This window comes from Chelmon rostratus, chromosome 13, assembly GCF_017976325.1.
Source record: "Chelmon rostratus isolate fCheRos1 chromosome 13, fCheRos1.pri, whole genome shotgun sequence".
Lineage (NCBI taxonomy): Eukaryota > Metazoa > Chordata > Actinopteri > Chaetodontiformes > Chaetodontidae > Chelmon > Chelmon rostratus.
The window spans coordinates 27,147,589-27,160,958 of record NC_055670.1 but is presented as its reverse complement, the minus strand read 5'-3'; the positions used below and the strand labels follow the sequence as shown (position 1 = coordinate 27,160,958).

Genomic DNA, 13,370 nt, shown 5'->3' with positions numbered 1-13,370 from the left:
ATAGTCTATCCATCATTCTACCAAATATATATTTTTTACATATTTTTTTCTTTGTATAACATGTACATAAATATAGTCAGCTTTTATTTTGTGGTTTGTATTTTGAATTTCTCTATGCTAATGCTACTACTGCTAATACTGATGCTACTACTGCTTATGCTGCTACTGCTAATACTAATGTTACCACTGCTAATACTAATGCTACCACTGCTAATACCACTACTGCTACTACTTCTGCTTCTACTGCTAACACTGCTACTGCTGCTAATACACTGCTAGTAATACTACTGCTAATAGTTGTCTCAGTACCTCTGCTGATACTTCGACTGCTGATACCACTCTCTCTGGATATATACCTCTGCTGATATTACTACTGTTGTTGCTGTTACCACTACTTTGACTACAGCTGCTAAATAAATTCAGAAAGTCTTCATTTATTCAGATATTCTCATTTGTCCTCAAAGTTTATATATACATTTATTTATTTATGTATTTATAGATGCATATGTGATAAAATATCTCGTATATGTGTGCCGTTGTTCGGTGCTGTATTGTTAACATATATCCATATCAGTACGACATACTTCGCCAGTAAAGCTGATTCTGTTAGTTCGGTGTCGGCAGAGGAAGAGGCGTCAAAAGGCGACGTGATGACGTAAATGACTGTGCGTGCGTTGTCACGTGGCGCCGGGCAGATGCAGTGTGAGGTGAGTGTCCCGTTGAACTGTCGGTGTGCGGGAAGTCGGGCCGGTCTTTGTCCCCGCTGAGGACACCGTTTACCGTGTTCCCTCTGGAAACAGCCGGGACGTTGCTCCGGGCCTCCAGGAGGCTGTTACCGGCTGGGAACCGGGAGACGTGGGTTGCTCTTAGCGGGAGGAGGACAGCTAGTTAGCTGTTAGCTGTTAGCAGCCGGTGAGCAGCAGACTCCTGCTGTGTTTTGGCTAACAGAGCTAACAGCTAACGGAGCTAAACGCGCGTGCAGAGGAACATGAAGTCCATCAGTAGTGAACTGTGGTTGAATGTGAGACACCTCAAGCCGACAGTACATAACTGTCCTGAAGTACTTCAGCTCAGTACAGCTGGGACTGAAAAGTACTTTGAGTTCTGAACAGTAACAGACCAGACTCTTTGACTCCACTTCTGTGTCTGAGTACTTTGATTAAAACAGGTGAAATCAGCCGCTGTCCAGTCAAAGACAAACTAACCCTGACTCAAACCGAGTTCAGCTTATTATTCACCTTGTAGCTGCTGGGCCGAGTAAAAGTCTTCTTTTATACTTCTTTTATACGAGCAGTAATTTTGAGGAAAAGGAGGAATATCAGAGCTGATCTCTTTCACAGTATGAAATTCACTGGCGTTCTCGTTCTTTTTCAAACATCTATAAAACATTTCAGGACTGATTTCCAGAAGCTGGCTGTATGTTGGTACATGTGTTCAGGTATAATTTGACATCAGACATTAATAGATGATAGATTAATAGACCATAATTTCTACATGAACCAGCCTCATGATTATAACGACTGTCTCTGTTGGAAAGTTTGATCTATGAGTTAAATTCTCTAAACGGAGATCGTGTGTTTTATGTGTAACATTTATTCTGTAAATCCACCAAGTACATTTAGTGAAGTAAAAAGTACATGAATCCCCTCTGAGATGTAGTGGAACAGGAAATACTTACATGTACTACAGCGTGTAAGTAAATATATAACCAGGGGAGCGACGCTGCTTTAGTCAGGTACTCAGGTGAGTGCGAGCAGCTGGTGTTTGGTACTTGGCCCCTACAGAGCATGGTCTTAGTAAACAGAGTCTTCCTCAGCTTCCTACATGCGAGATGAAGATGATGGTGGCTGGTTTGTTGTTAGCCTCCTCTGCTTTGTGTTGCAGCTGTATGTAAATGTACTTGTCAGACGTGTCTGAATGTTGTAATTATTAGTGTACTTTGTGTACTTTGCTGTTGAGGTGCCTCGACTAACTCAGAGTGAATCCCTCGACGTTCAATGATTAACCTTCGACGTCGAGCAGGATTCATACATGTAGGCCTGAAGCTCATTTACGTTTACGTCTGTGTTGTAAAGTTTTTTTGTTCCCCCGACGCTGTTAATGGAGTGAAGAGGTAGAAGAAGAGGAAGTGTTGTCCTGCTCTGTCTCCGTGGAGTCTCCTTCAGGTTGGAGGTGGTTTCTGTGAAGTCCTGGATCAGCAGCAGCAGCAGCAGGAATTTTGCTCAACAGTATTTCAGAGGGAAATACTGCACGTAATACTGCAGTATGTGTGTGTGACATTTCCATTCAGAACGAGATCACAAAATATGACTCATGTTTTAAATTGAAACCATTCGTGAGCTTTTTATGGCCTCGTCTCATCTGATCGCAGCAGTTCTGACGTTTTCGCTTCTTCAGACATCAGGAAAGAATCTCAATCATGGAACAGATTTCAGATCCTTTTCTGATCGCCGAGACACCAAACAAAACCCAATGAAGCAGCCGCGATGTTAACCTGGAGTCAAGGTAAAACTGCGGTCTCAGGTCAGCGCGTCGCTTCAGTGGTGAATTAGTCGTATTCTTACGACACTGAAGCTCTTTGTGTGACGAGTGGCTGCGAAAACCCCCGAACACATCAAAGCTTCAGCTGAACTGAATATCTGTCGCTGAAAACTGAGCCTGGATCTGCCAGAACTGATCCAGGTACACAGAGGCAATAAACGTGTCTATTAATCAATCACTTATCTTCTGTGGAGGTGATGCCATCGTGTTGCTGTTGTTCCTGCAGCATCATCAATAATGTTGCTCCAGAACGGCCACTGACCAATCACGTGTCTGTGACATCACGACCTCACATCTTTAACACGTGGTTAATGTGGCGAAGGAGTCTGTTTGAAGCTAACGTGGTCTTTTTTTTTATAAAACTAACCAAACTCACACAGAAAAGTTAAAGTCCAGAAAGAAACTGAAAAGTTTCTCCACCTGCTCCTCCACCGTGCTGCACCTGAGCAACACTGATGATGATGATGATGATGATGTAGGAACAACACGTTGATATGAGGTGAATACCCTGACACTGCAGAGGGACGGAGACAGTAGAGAGGAGACAGGAAGTGAAGGGACAGGAAGTGAAGGTGCAACGCCAGGCCTGTGGTCGGACTCTGAACCTCCAAACTACAGACGAGCTGAGACCAAGTTCTGTAAACCCTTTCAGAGACGATGTGATTGGCTGCACAGTTTATCAAACAAACACACCTGCAGACCTGAGTGAATGTCTGGACTGTGGACAGCGGGACGTGCAGCCTCATGTTATTAAAACCTGTGAGACTGAACTGAGCAGCAGCAGCTGAACCCATCGCTCAGTCGTCCATTCAAACTGTGATCGTCTCTGTGTTTTCCAGAAGAGGACAGCCTCCGGGACGTCTGCGTCCAGATATCACAGAGAACATGTTCATCATACATGAAGGAGATGATTCATCCAGAAAACAGATGAATCATCGTTTGCTCGACTCATTTAAGTCCTGAAAACATGAAGCAGGAGAGTGAAACGGGTCAAAGGTCTCGTCCGACCGGTCACAGTTTGAGACGGTGAACGAGTGATTTTCAGGATTTTCACTTTAAAAAGGACGTAAACAGAGTTACTGCAGACGAACACAGCCCCCACTGTGTGTCATGAGCATTATAATGAGTGAGCAGAGGGACTGTGTCTGTCCTCTTCCAGCCTTTTGTCCTCAGATTACCTTGTCTGTGTAGTTACAGTGTGATTGATGATTAACTCTCTCGCTGTGACCTGTGACTTGATGAAGAAAGTCACCCCTCCCTCACATGAATCCTCTGATGGAGATGAAAGCTGCTTCATGTTCCTGCTTCAGTCCCTGCTTCAGTCCCTCAAACACACGTTCAGACAGCAGAAGTACTTCAGTCGTAGTACAGAAAACACAACGAATAGGTCGGTCCATCCCCATGAAAACAGTCAGCGTCACGCCGCCATGAAATTGTTGTCGTGCTGCGTTCGTTTAAACGCGGAGAGTCCGACGAACCGTTACCAGTCCGCTGCTTTCCGACTGATCGGCCACTGAAAAGGCCCTGATGTGAAGAAGAGACGCTGGGCCGTATTTGAAGGTTAATCAACAGCTAACGTTAGCATTCAACCGCTCCCACTAGCTAACATGACTGTTAACAGGTCACATGACAGGAAAGATGGAAATGAACTCTGGAATACCCACGAACATCTCGGACGTGTTCATTCGAGCCCGGCCGTAGCTTTGGTAGCCCAATGGCCACTAACCTCTAACGAGCTTTAACTTTGCACCGAGCGTGGGGGGGCTGCGTGGACGGTCGGTCGTGTCCTGGACAGTTTCAGTGTCTCCCACAGAGACGGGGACAAACTCAGGAGGTCACATGTCGTCTGTTTGTCGGCCCTCTTTCTCACATTTTGGTTTTCACCAGTGTAACGCTAGCTTGTTAGCATGTGCATATTAGCATGCCAAATGGTACGTGGTCATAGCGCCTCATTAAGGGTCGTGATGGCGAGTCAGTCAGAGTCATCAGCGTCCGTCCAGGAGCTGCTGGTGTCGCTCTGGATCAGATCTGAGTGCTGTTCTGCTAACGTGGCTAATCATTTCACTTTGGTTGAGTCTTTCTTCGGGAAAACCCTGAACGCGGCGACTTTAAAGCGTCTTTAACGGTGACGTGAAGGCCGCCACAGCGTGGCACTGATGTCATCAGGATGAGGCGGCGGCGGCAGAAAAACATTTCCAGCTTCCTCTCGCTGGCTTCAGTTTCCAGCGTCGCTCTGCCGGCTGACTCATGACTTCAGCTGCTTTAACCCCTCGCCGGCTGCTCGGGGGGGGATTCCCTGTCAGGGGGAAAGCGATGACATTAACCCTTTGTTTCGTGTGTGTCGGCAGCCTTCCATGTTTGAAGCAGTGGGCGAGGAAAGGTGCCTAGGTGAGATGAGTCTTGTGGAATCCCCCGCCGTGGTTTGCAGGGACTCTTTGTGTTTAAGGTGGAATGATTGATTTCACGTTGACTGACGAACTTCCAGTCAGGCCGACGCTCGGTTTCTTTATTTCCTTATTCCCTGTTATCTCCCCCCCACCTCTAGTCTTCATGTGTTGTCCTTTCAAATGGTTTCAGACTTTTATATTGTCTTATAAACTTTTATTGTCATTAATCTGTTGTTATTGAACCTTTATTGGTCCAGCTCTCTTCATCACGTCTGTTATCGTCACATTAACACTTATTGTCTTTATATTCGTCAGTTTTTCTCCCTCCTGATGACTGACTGTTTTACTGACTGTTTCATATTTTGTGTTTTTATTTGTCTGTTTCTTCTCTGTCAGTTTTTATCGTTCCGTTTGTTAACTTTAATCATTTTGAAGGTGTTTGTTTGTCTGTTTCCAGCCCACAGTCGACTGAAATAATTCCATTTGACAGCTTTGATCGTTTTATCTTGTCGTGCTGAGTCTGCTGTTTTTTAATGTGTGTGTGTGTGTGTGTGTGTGTGTATGTATATGTGTGTATATATATATGTTTTGTGTTTCTCTTAATCAGCATAAATGTTTTTTTCCAGACAAAGGACCAAAAAAACTAAAAATGAATCTTAAAGTTTTACTTCAGTTTTTTTTTTTGAGTGTTTCTGCTTTTGCTTCATCCACTGGTTCCCAGCCTCTGGCTCAGGACCCCTCGAGGGGCCCAGAGATCAGTCTGAGGGGTCTCATGTTGATTAAAGACAAAGGTGACACAGTTAAATTTCTTTTTGTCTTGTGAGAAGGAAGGATTAGTGATCTGGTCCACACTGAGGCCTGAGCCTGAAACCAGTCCACATTCCTGCATTTTAAAGGCCCAAAGGTCAGAAAGCACAGAGTCCATCATCCTCCTCCCCAGTCGACACGTTCACATTTTCATATTTCACATTATTTTGGCAGCATTCAGGAAATAGATTGGACCATTTGAGCACAATGGGCGACATTACGCTGGTGTTTCCAATCAGATTTTTATTTTTGACACATTAGCATTTAACCTCTGCTGAACCGGCGGCTGCTATCTAGCCTGCGCTGACAGCAGCGGAGAAGAAAGGGCTCATTTCCTTCTCCTGATATGAGTCGTGTTACAGAGCTGCAGGGAGCAGATATTGACTGATGAGCAGTCTGTGGGCGAGCGCTGAGTGCCGCAGCTACATTAGCTCCCATTGTGGGCAGCTAAATGGAGGGCGGACTGGAAATGACTGGGAGGGAATTCAGAGGAAGGACAGAAAGCTCGGGGACTGTAAGACGTCCACTTCCTGTTAAACCTCCTCGCAGCGTAATGGACTCGCAGCTTCTCTATCAGGACACATTGTGCTGCGAACAGACAGATATTAGGATTTATTGTGGTTCGCTGCTGAAAACTTAAGTTTCTGCAGCGGCGCCGAGTGTCAGCAATAGTTTTCCATTTACTGATGTGGAGGAAGATCCGCTCTTCATCACGACAGGGCCTGGTCAGGCTGCTGCACAGTTCACACTGAGCTACACGTTTGACTCCGCTGAGAGCTCCTGGTCCCGGGTTTAGATTAAAGAATGTCTGAAAAAAGAGTCTGAGACGACGTCCTTAGATCATTATTCGATCATCAGGTCGTCTCTGATTGATCTTCTGATGATCGATGATCACTTAGTACATCAGAAGAGTCAGCGTGAGTTACAGAGACGTTGATTTGACGCCATGGAGCCCGCTGCACTGAGCCCAGTCTAAACTTAGACCCAGCTCAACCTTCAGGTTGATCCTTCAAACTGTTCATTTATTCTGAGCTGCAGTCAACATGAAGATCAGATCAGTGAGAGTCTGAAACATCGAACAGGTCAGAACACAGAAGACACAAGTGGTCTGAGGGCCCAGAGGAGCTTTAAATGTGTCTGTCAGTTAGTTGGTGGAAATGGAGACCAGGACCAGCATGTGGCTGAGACTGAGACCAGGACCTGCATGTGGCTGAGACTGAGACCAGGACCTGCATGTTGCTGAGACCAGTATGTGGCTGAGACCAGGACCAGCATGTGACTGAGACTGAGACCAGGACCAGCATGTGGCTGAGACCAGGACCAGCATGTGACTGAGACTGAGACCAGGACCTGCATGTGGCTGAGACCATCATGCGGCTGAGACCAGGACCAGCATGTGACTGAGACCAGGACCAGCATGCGGCTGAGACTGAGACCAGGACCAGCATGCGGCTGAGACCAGGACCAGCATGTGACTGAGACTGAGACCAGGACCAGCATGTGGCTGAGACCAAGACCAGCATGTGGCTGAGACCAGCATGTGACTGAGACTGAGACCAGGACCAGCATGCGGCTGAGACCAGGACCAGCATGTGACTGAGACTGAGACCAGGACCAGCATGTGGCTGAGACCAGGACCAGCATGCGGCTGAGACCAAGACCAGCATGTGACTGAGACCAGGACCAGCATGTGACTAAGACCAGCATGTGACAGAGACCAAGACCAGCATGTGACTGAGACCAGGACCAGCATGTGACTGAGACCAGGACCAGCATGTGGCTGAGACCAGCATGCGGCTGAAGCCAGGACCAGCATGCGGCTGAGACCAGGAGCAGCATGCGGCTGAAGCCAGGACCAGCATGCGGCTGAGACCAGGACCAGCATGCGGCCGGTTGACTCCTGATTGAGGAGGAGTCGGTCTGAGCGCTGAGCTGCGGTGAAGCAGATTCCGGCTGTGTTCAGTGTGTTTTATTGTTGTGGGACCTTGTCTCTGATATGTTGTCTGCTCTGAGCGTCGCTGCACGTTTGATCCAAAAACAAGAACAGGATGAAGCACAGCCCTGGTTCCAGAAGGACCTGGTCTCAGTCATTCACAGACTGGGACCAGGTTCTGGTCTGTGATCCTGACAGTTTCAGTCCGTCTTCTGACGCTGCGTCAAATTGAAATCAGTGAAGCCGTCGAGCTCAGACGTTGGATATTTTTCACTCGAGTGTGTTCCGTGTTCTTAACGGACCTTTTGTCTGTGAAGCGGTCTTTGGTTGTTCTGTTCCCTGCTGGATCTGCAGCTCTAACCGTCGGTGAACGAAGCCTCGTTTTAAATCCTCTGAGAAGTTCAGCTGTGACAGTTTGATTTCCTGTTTCTCCTCGACTTTTTCATGTTTAGTCATCCTGACTTTTACTTTGTTGCTGCGACACAAAAGGCAGCAACAGGATGTGGACACGTATTGTATTTAGATAGTCAAACACTGCTGCAGCGACTGATTGTATAGATTATTGATCCTGATATTCAGTTTACTGTCACACTGATGAAGACAAACTGTCATCTTCACACTTGAATTTGTAGTTTTTGCAGATCAGTTTGTCAGTTAATTATTGTCCTTCTGTTTTCAGCCACATTGTTGTAACAGTGAGAGCATTTACATCAAAACCAGATGATATATTCAGTTTGTTAAAGCACCCAGATTTATATTGATCAATCCTATAGAACAAAGAAGCAATCAGCTGTCAATAAAATAACAAGAATGGTTAATTGATAATTGATAGCATATATAACATCAAACACTGAAAAACAGAAAAATCAGATTTCTATCAGTCTTAAACCATAATCATCTTCTCCTGATCAATATGATCAATAATCCTCTCTGTCTCCTCTGTCAGAGCTCTCAGGCTCCCAGCGTCCTGCTGGTGGAGGCGTTTCACGGTGGCTCTCACAAACAGCTGATCGACCTGCTGAAGGAAAACATCGACGGCTGCTCCGTCTTCACGCTGCCCGCCAAGAAATGGCACTGGAGGGCGAGAACGGCGGCGCTGCACTTCAGCCAGACCATCCCCACCTGCCCATCGTACAGGTGAGCCTCACACAGGTCCCTTCATACAGGTAACACTTCAGCCAGACCATCCCCACCTGCCCATCGTACAGGTGAGCCTCACACAGGTCCCTTCATACAGGTAACACTTCAGCCAGACCATCCCCACCTGCCCATCGTACAGGTGAGCCTCACACAGGTCACTTCTTGTAGAAATGTTGACCTGATGATGGCGCTGTGTAAAAAGTCAGAGGATCGATAAAGTTGTTCATTCAAAGAGGTGGACAGACTAACCAACATTATCGTTCACAGAGCAACATAGCTAGCGTGGCTAAGAATGTAGCTGAAGGACAAAAAGGACTCTGTATGTGTTTGAGAAACAACACGTTACCCAAAACATTAGCACATTAATATGTCGTGTTAACATGTTAGCACGGTGAGAAGGTAGCATGTTTAATAACTGTGTTAGATGTAGCATATTAAACACCATGCTAAGGCAAGCATGCTAAAAAGATTTCACGCGTAAATGTTAGGTCATCAAACGTTACGCATACATGCTATCATGCTTAAGATGCAAGATGGCAAATGTTACATGAATGTTGCTTACTAAATGCCACGCTGATGTTAGCTCGTTAGCATGCTCATGCTAGCTTGTCAGCATGCTTTTTTACTGTTTGGTGGGCTCATGTGGGCTGTGATATCTTCAGTAAGAAAATACAGAGGGGGAGGTACGGGGGTCACTCTGTGGGTCCACATGGATTCACTCAGGAACCCGGCAGGTTTGAACCTCGACTCTGAACTCCACAGGAAGTCCGTCAGACTGTTCTTGCCAGTGAAGAGAGTAAAAATAGACAGGACTCATCTGCTTTGAGTCAGAGTGATTCCTGTTCCACTTTTCTATCCAGGGGCCTGACAAAAGACCTGAGCAGGTCCAGGAAATTAGCCTGATCCAGGTCTGTGAGGACAGCCGTGATCAACGATAGCTTGTTCCTGGAGAAACCACATCAAAGCTCCTGGGGGACGTTCAGAGCTTCAAAGACACTCAGAAGGTTCAGATGGTTCCAGTGGTTAATGCTACAGCATCAGAGGGATCGGGGGGTCAGCAATGCAGGATCACCCACAGGGGGTCCACATTGTCACCTGAACTGAACTTTCAGAACTTTAATGTCTGTCCTGTTTGGGACAAAGTCACTGTCGAGACTGACAAACCCCCGGTCAAATTCCAAGTCCAGGTGGGAGAAAGTCAAGACCATCGAGTCAGAATAAAGAGATTTAAAGTCAGCAGGCTGAAATGATACCAGGAGTCATCGGCCGTTCTTTGGCTGGTATCACTGCGTGGGGTGGATTTGCTTTTGGAGGCCGAGCACTCAGAACCTGCATAGAAGAGGATTGTGGCCCCCCACCCCGCCAACCTTCTTTTAGCGTTAACACAAGACCAGAATTTCCATTTGTACACAAGAAATATCAAAACCTAATCAGCAGGTTACGTGAAATGGTGTGATCTGCTTCCTGCCCCCCAGAGGAGGAACCCCCCAGATGTTTAATGACCCCATGCCTGTCCTCTAGCTCCATCTGCAGGAGATGAGCAGTCATCTTCTTTAAATCTTCTTTATTCTGTAAAACACACTTCTCTGTTTGTGGTGTATCAGACTCAGATCTCTCTGGACCTTCATGTTGACTCCAGATGTGGTCCTCAGCCCCCAGGTTTTTGGCTGGTGTACTGACGGTGTCTGTGGTTAATTTTCCTTCTGTCAGCATCATATTTCTGTCCATCTTTGTCTCTTCAGAGTCCTGTTCAGCAGCTCGGTCCTGAACCTGTGTGAGCTGGTGGCTCTACGACCAGATCTGGCCCGTCTGAAGAAGGTTCTGTACTTCCATGAGAACCAGCTGGTTTATCCAGTCCGCAAAGACCAGGAGAGAGACTTCCAGTATGGATACAACCAGGTTCTCTCATGGTAAGCACAATCCTCCTGTAATTATTCTTAGCGTTATTGGTATTAGCAAGTCGCTCGTATTGTCCATGAAGTCCTGAATCAAGTCCAACAAGTCACAAATCAAGTGACAAGTCAAGTCCAACGTGAAGCTGTTAGACAACTCAAAAGTCCAATGTCAAGACAGGAAGGCCCAAGTCGAGTCCTAATTCTCCTTGTCTTATTACCAAGCCGTCCAAAACCCAAATATAACAGAGACCTAACAACCTGTTCAACATAAAGTAGCATCTTTCTGTTAATTGATGTATTGATGGACTCTTTGTCTCAGCTCAAAGACACACAGTTGTCCAAGTTAGTTATATTAGTTATTTAAGAAAGACTTTAGTCACAGCTGATTGGTTGACCTGTGGCAGCAGGATCCCATCGTGTCCCATGCTGCCGCTCAGTGAGCCAGCAGGTGGACAGAGACACCTGTGTTCTTCAGGTGTCCTCGGTGTGTAGTTTGCTGAGGTCAGCGGTTTCTGATCCCAGAGTTGGTCATGAATGATTCCTCACGAAGAGAAGACGTCGTCGTTAAAAACAAGAAATGAAGCCAATAAATCTGAGCCAATATTTGACGTCATCCTTCAGACACATTTCAGTCAAACGTCCGGAGGTTTGATACCCAGGACGGGTCCACAGTAAAAACTGGTTTAGTTAATGAGAAGCAGCTTGACAAACAGCGGAGTTAGTTAACAGTTTTATTAATGAATGTGATCTTCCTGATGTTTGTCTTCTTCTTCTCTTGCTTCATTAAACAACATGAAGTATATTTTTGAGCTGTTAAAGGAGCTTAAAAACATCATCTGACTAAAGTCCAGTTCTAATTAGCGCTGCAGTCATTAATAAATGTGTTCCAAAGACCTAAAAATGAAAACCCAGGCGCAGCATCAGTTCATGTTTGTCTGCCGGCTCCTCTCAGCTGCCACAGTTTGTCTTAATGAGCGTGTCAGGCTGCACCTGATTGGTTAACGAGCTGCTCTGACATGGCGCTCTGTGTGTAATTGGAGTGGGTCGAGCTGTCATTAATCAGCTGTGGAACAGTAAAGAGAAAACTGATTGTTGTTGATCTGCGGGGCAGCATGTCAATAAGTCCAGTCTGTCCGTCTCCTCTAACGTCGTTACGGCAGCATTAAATAACTGATCATTAAGAGGCCTCTGATTGGATCAAAGCCAGATTACTTCACTCATTTCAATTAGAATGCAGCATAAAGCTTCACCGGAGCCCAGTGTGCGTGCATCACAAGAATATTTACAGAACTGCAGCTTTAGGCCACGTCAGGGGGTCCGCTGTCACTCTTTATTCATTATTAACCGTGTCCATCAGAGACACTGGGAAGTGTCCCCCTCAGTACGTCTCTGGAGAGATGATCAGACTGTTTGCTTTTGTCACAAATATAAATATATGAATCATATCAGCATAGCGTGTTGTACTGTCAGCTAACTTACAGTACTGTTAGCTAGTGTGTTGTACTGTTAGCTAACTTACAGTACAGTTAGCTAGCCTGTTGTACTGTTAGCTGTTTTATTGTACTGTTAGCGAACTTACTGTACTGTTAGCTAGCGTGTTTTACTGTTAGCTAACTTACAGTACTTTTAGCTGATTTATTGTACTGTTAGCTAACTTACAGTACTGTTAGCTAGCGTGTTGTACTGTTAGCTGATTTATTGTACTGTTAGCTAACTTACAGTACTGCTAGCTAGCGTGTTGTACTGTTAGCTGATTTATTGTACTGTAAGCTAACTTACGGTACTGTTAGCTAGCGTGTTGTACTGTTAGCTAACTTACAGTACTGTTAGCTAGCGTGTTGTACTGTTAGCTAGCTTACAGTACTGTTAGCTAGCGTGTTGTACTGTTAGCTGATTTATTGTACTGTTAGCTAACTTACTGTACTGTTAGCTTACTGTACATGTTGTACTATTAGTTGATATATTGTACTTTTAGCTACCATGGCGATATTACGACTACTACTCCTGTCTGTATCTTTCTGAGATACAGACAGGAGTAGTAGTATATGTGGAGGCCATGGTGAAGCACATGGAAACATCACAGAATTGATTGAAGATAAAAAGCTGCAGTTACAGCGCCCCCTGCAGACTCAACTGATCACAAAGTGATTGTTAACGAACTCAGAAACGTGGACTCGTTGTTCGGTTCTACTTTAAATCGGAGTATTTATCAGATATTTTCCTTCTGTGTGTCGGCAGCCTGGTGTCAGACGTGGTGGTGTTTAACTCTGCGTTCAACATGGACTCCTTCCTGTCCTCCATCTCCTCGTTTATGAAGAAAATCCCAGACCACCGACCCAGAAACCTGGACCTGCTGATCCGGCCAAAGTGTGTGGTCCTGCACTACCCGGTCCAGTTCCCTGATGTCACCAGGTCAGTGTGATCCTCAGTGTTTTAATACACAAGAGTAGTGTTCAATGAGGACGTCGTACTGACCTCTGAACAGTTTACAGACGACCAGAGGAGGCTGCTCTGCTTCTTCATGGGTTTGATCTAATCTGGAACTTGTCAGTTGATTCAGGTCAAAAGACATGAGACTGATCTGGATGCTGGTTTGTGTTGGTTTGATGGAGACTTTTGAAGTTAGATTGTCTTCCTGTTAAAATGAGACGGAGACACAGGAAGCTC

At 45.8% G+C, this 13,370-nt stretch overlaps 1 protein-coding gene across 2 annotated transcripts in view; it reads left to right on the top strand.

Moving 5' to 3' along the window:
* The first annotated feature begins 694 nt into the window (after positions 1-694).
* Positions 695-13,370, top strand: part of gtdc1 (glycosyltransferase-like domain containing 1) — a 35,541-nt gene continuing 22,865 nt past the window's right edge. The window contains exons 1-4 of one of the 2 annotated variants that reach the window (XM_041950109.1): positions 695-707; positions 8,615-8,805; positions 10,551-10,718; positions 12,942-13,115. In XM_041950109.1, coding sequence (XP_041806043.1) covers positions 696-707; positions 8,615-8,805; positions 10,551-10,718; positions 12,942-13,115 — 545 coding nt within the window. In that variant the 5' untranslated portion in view covers position 695. Of the gene's footprint in view, positions 708-8,614; positions 8,806-8,919; positions 8,948-10,550; positions 10,719-12,941; positions 13,116-13,370 lie in introns of those variants that run through there. The other variant, XM_041950110.1, reaches the window with a different exon arrangement.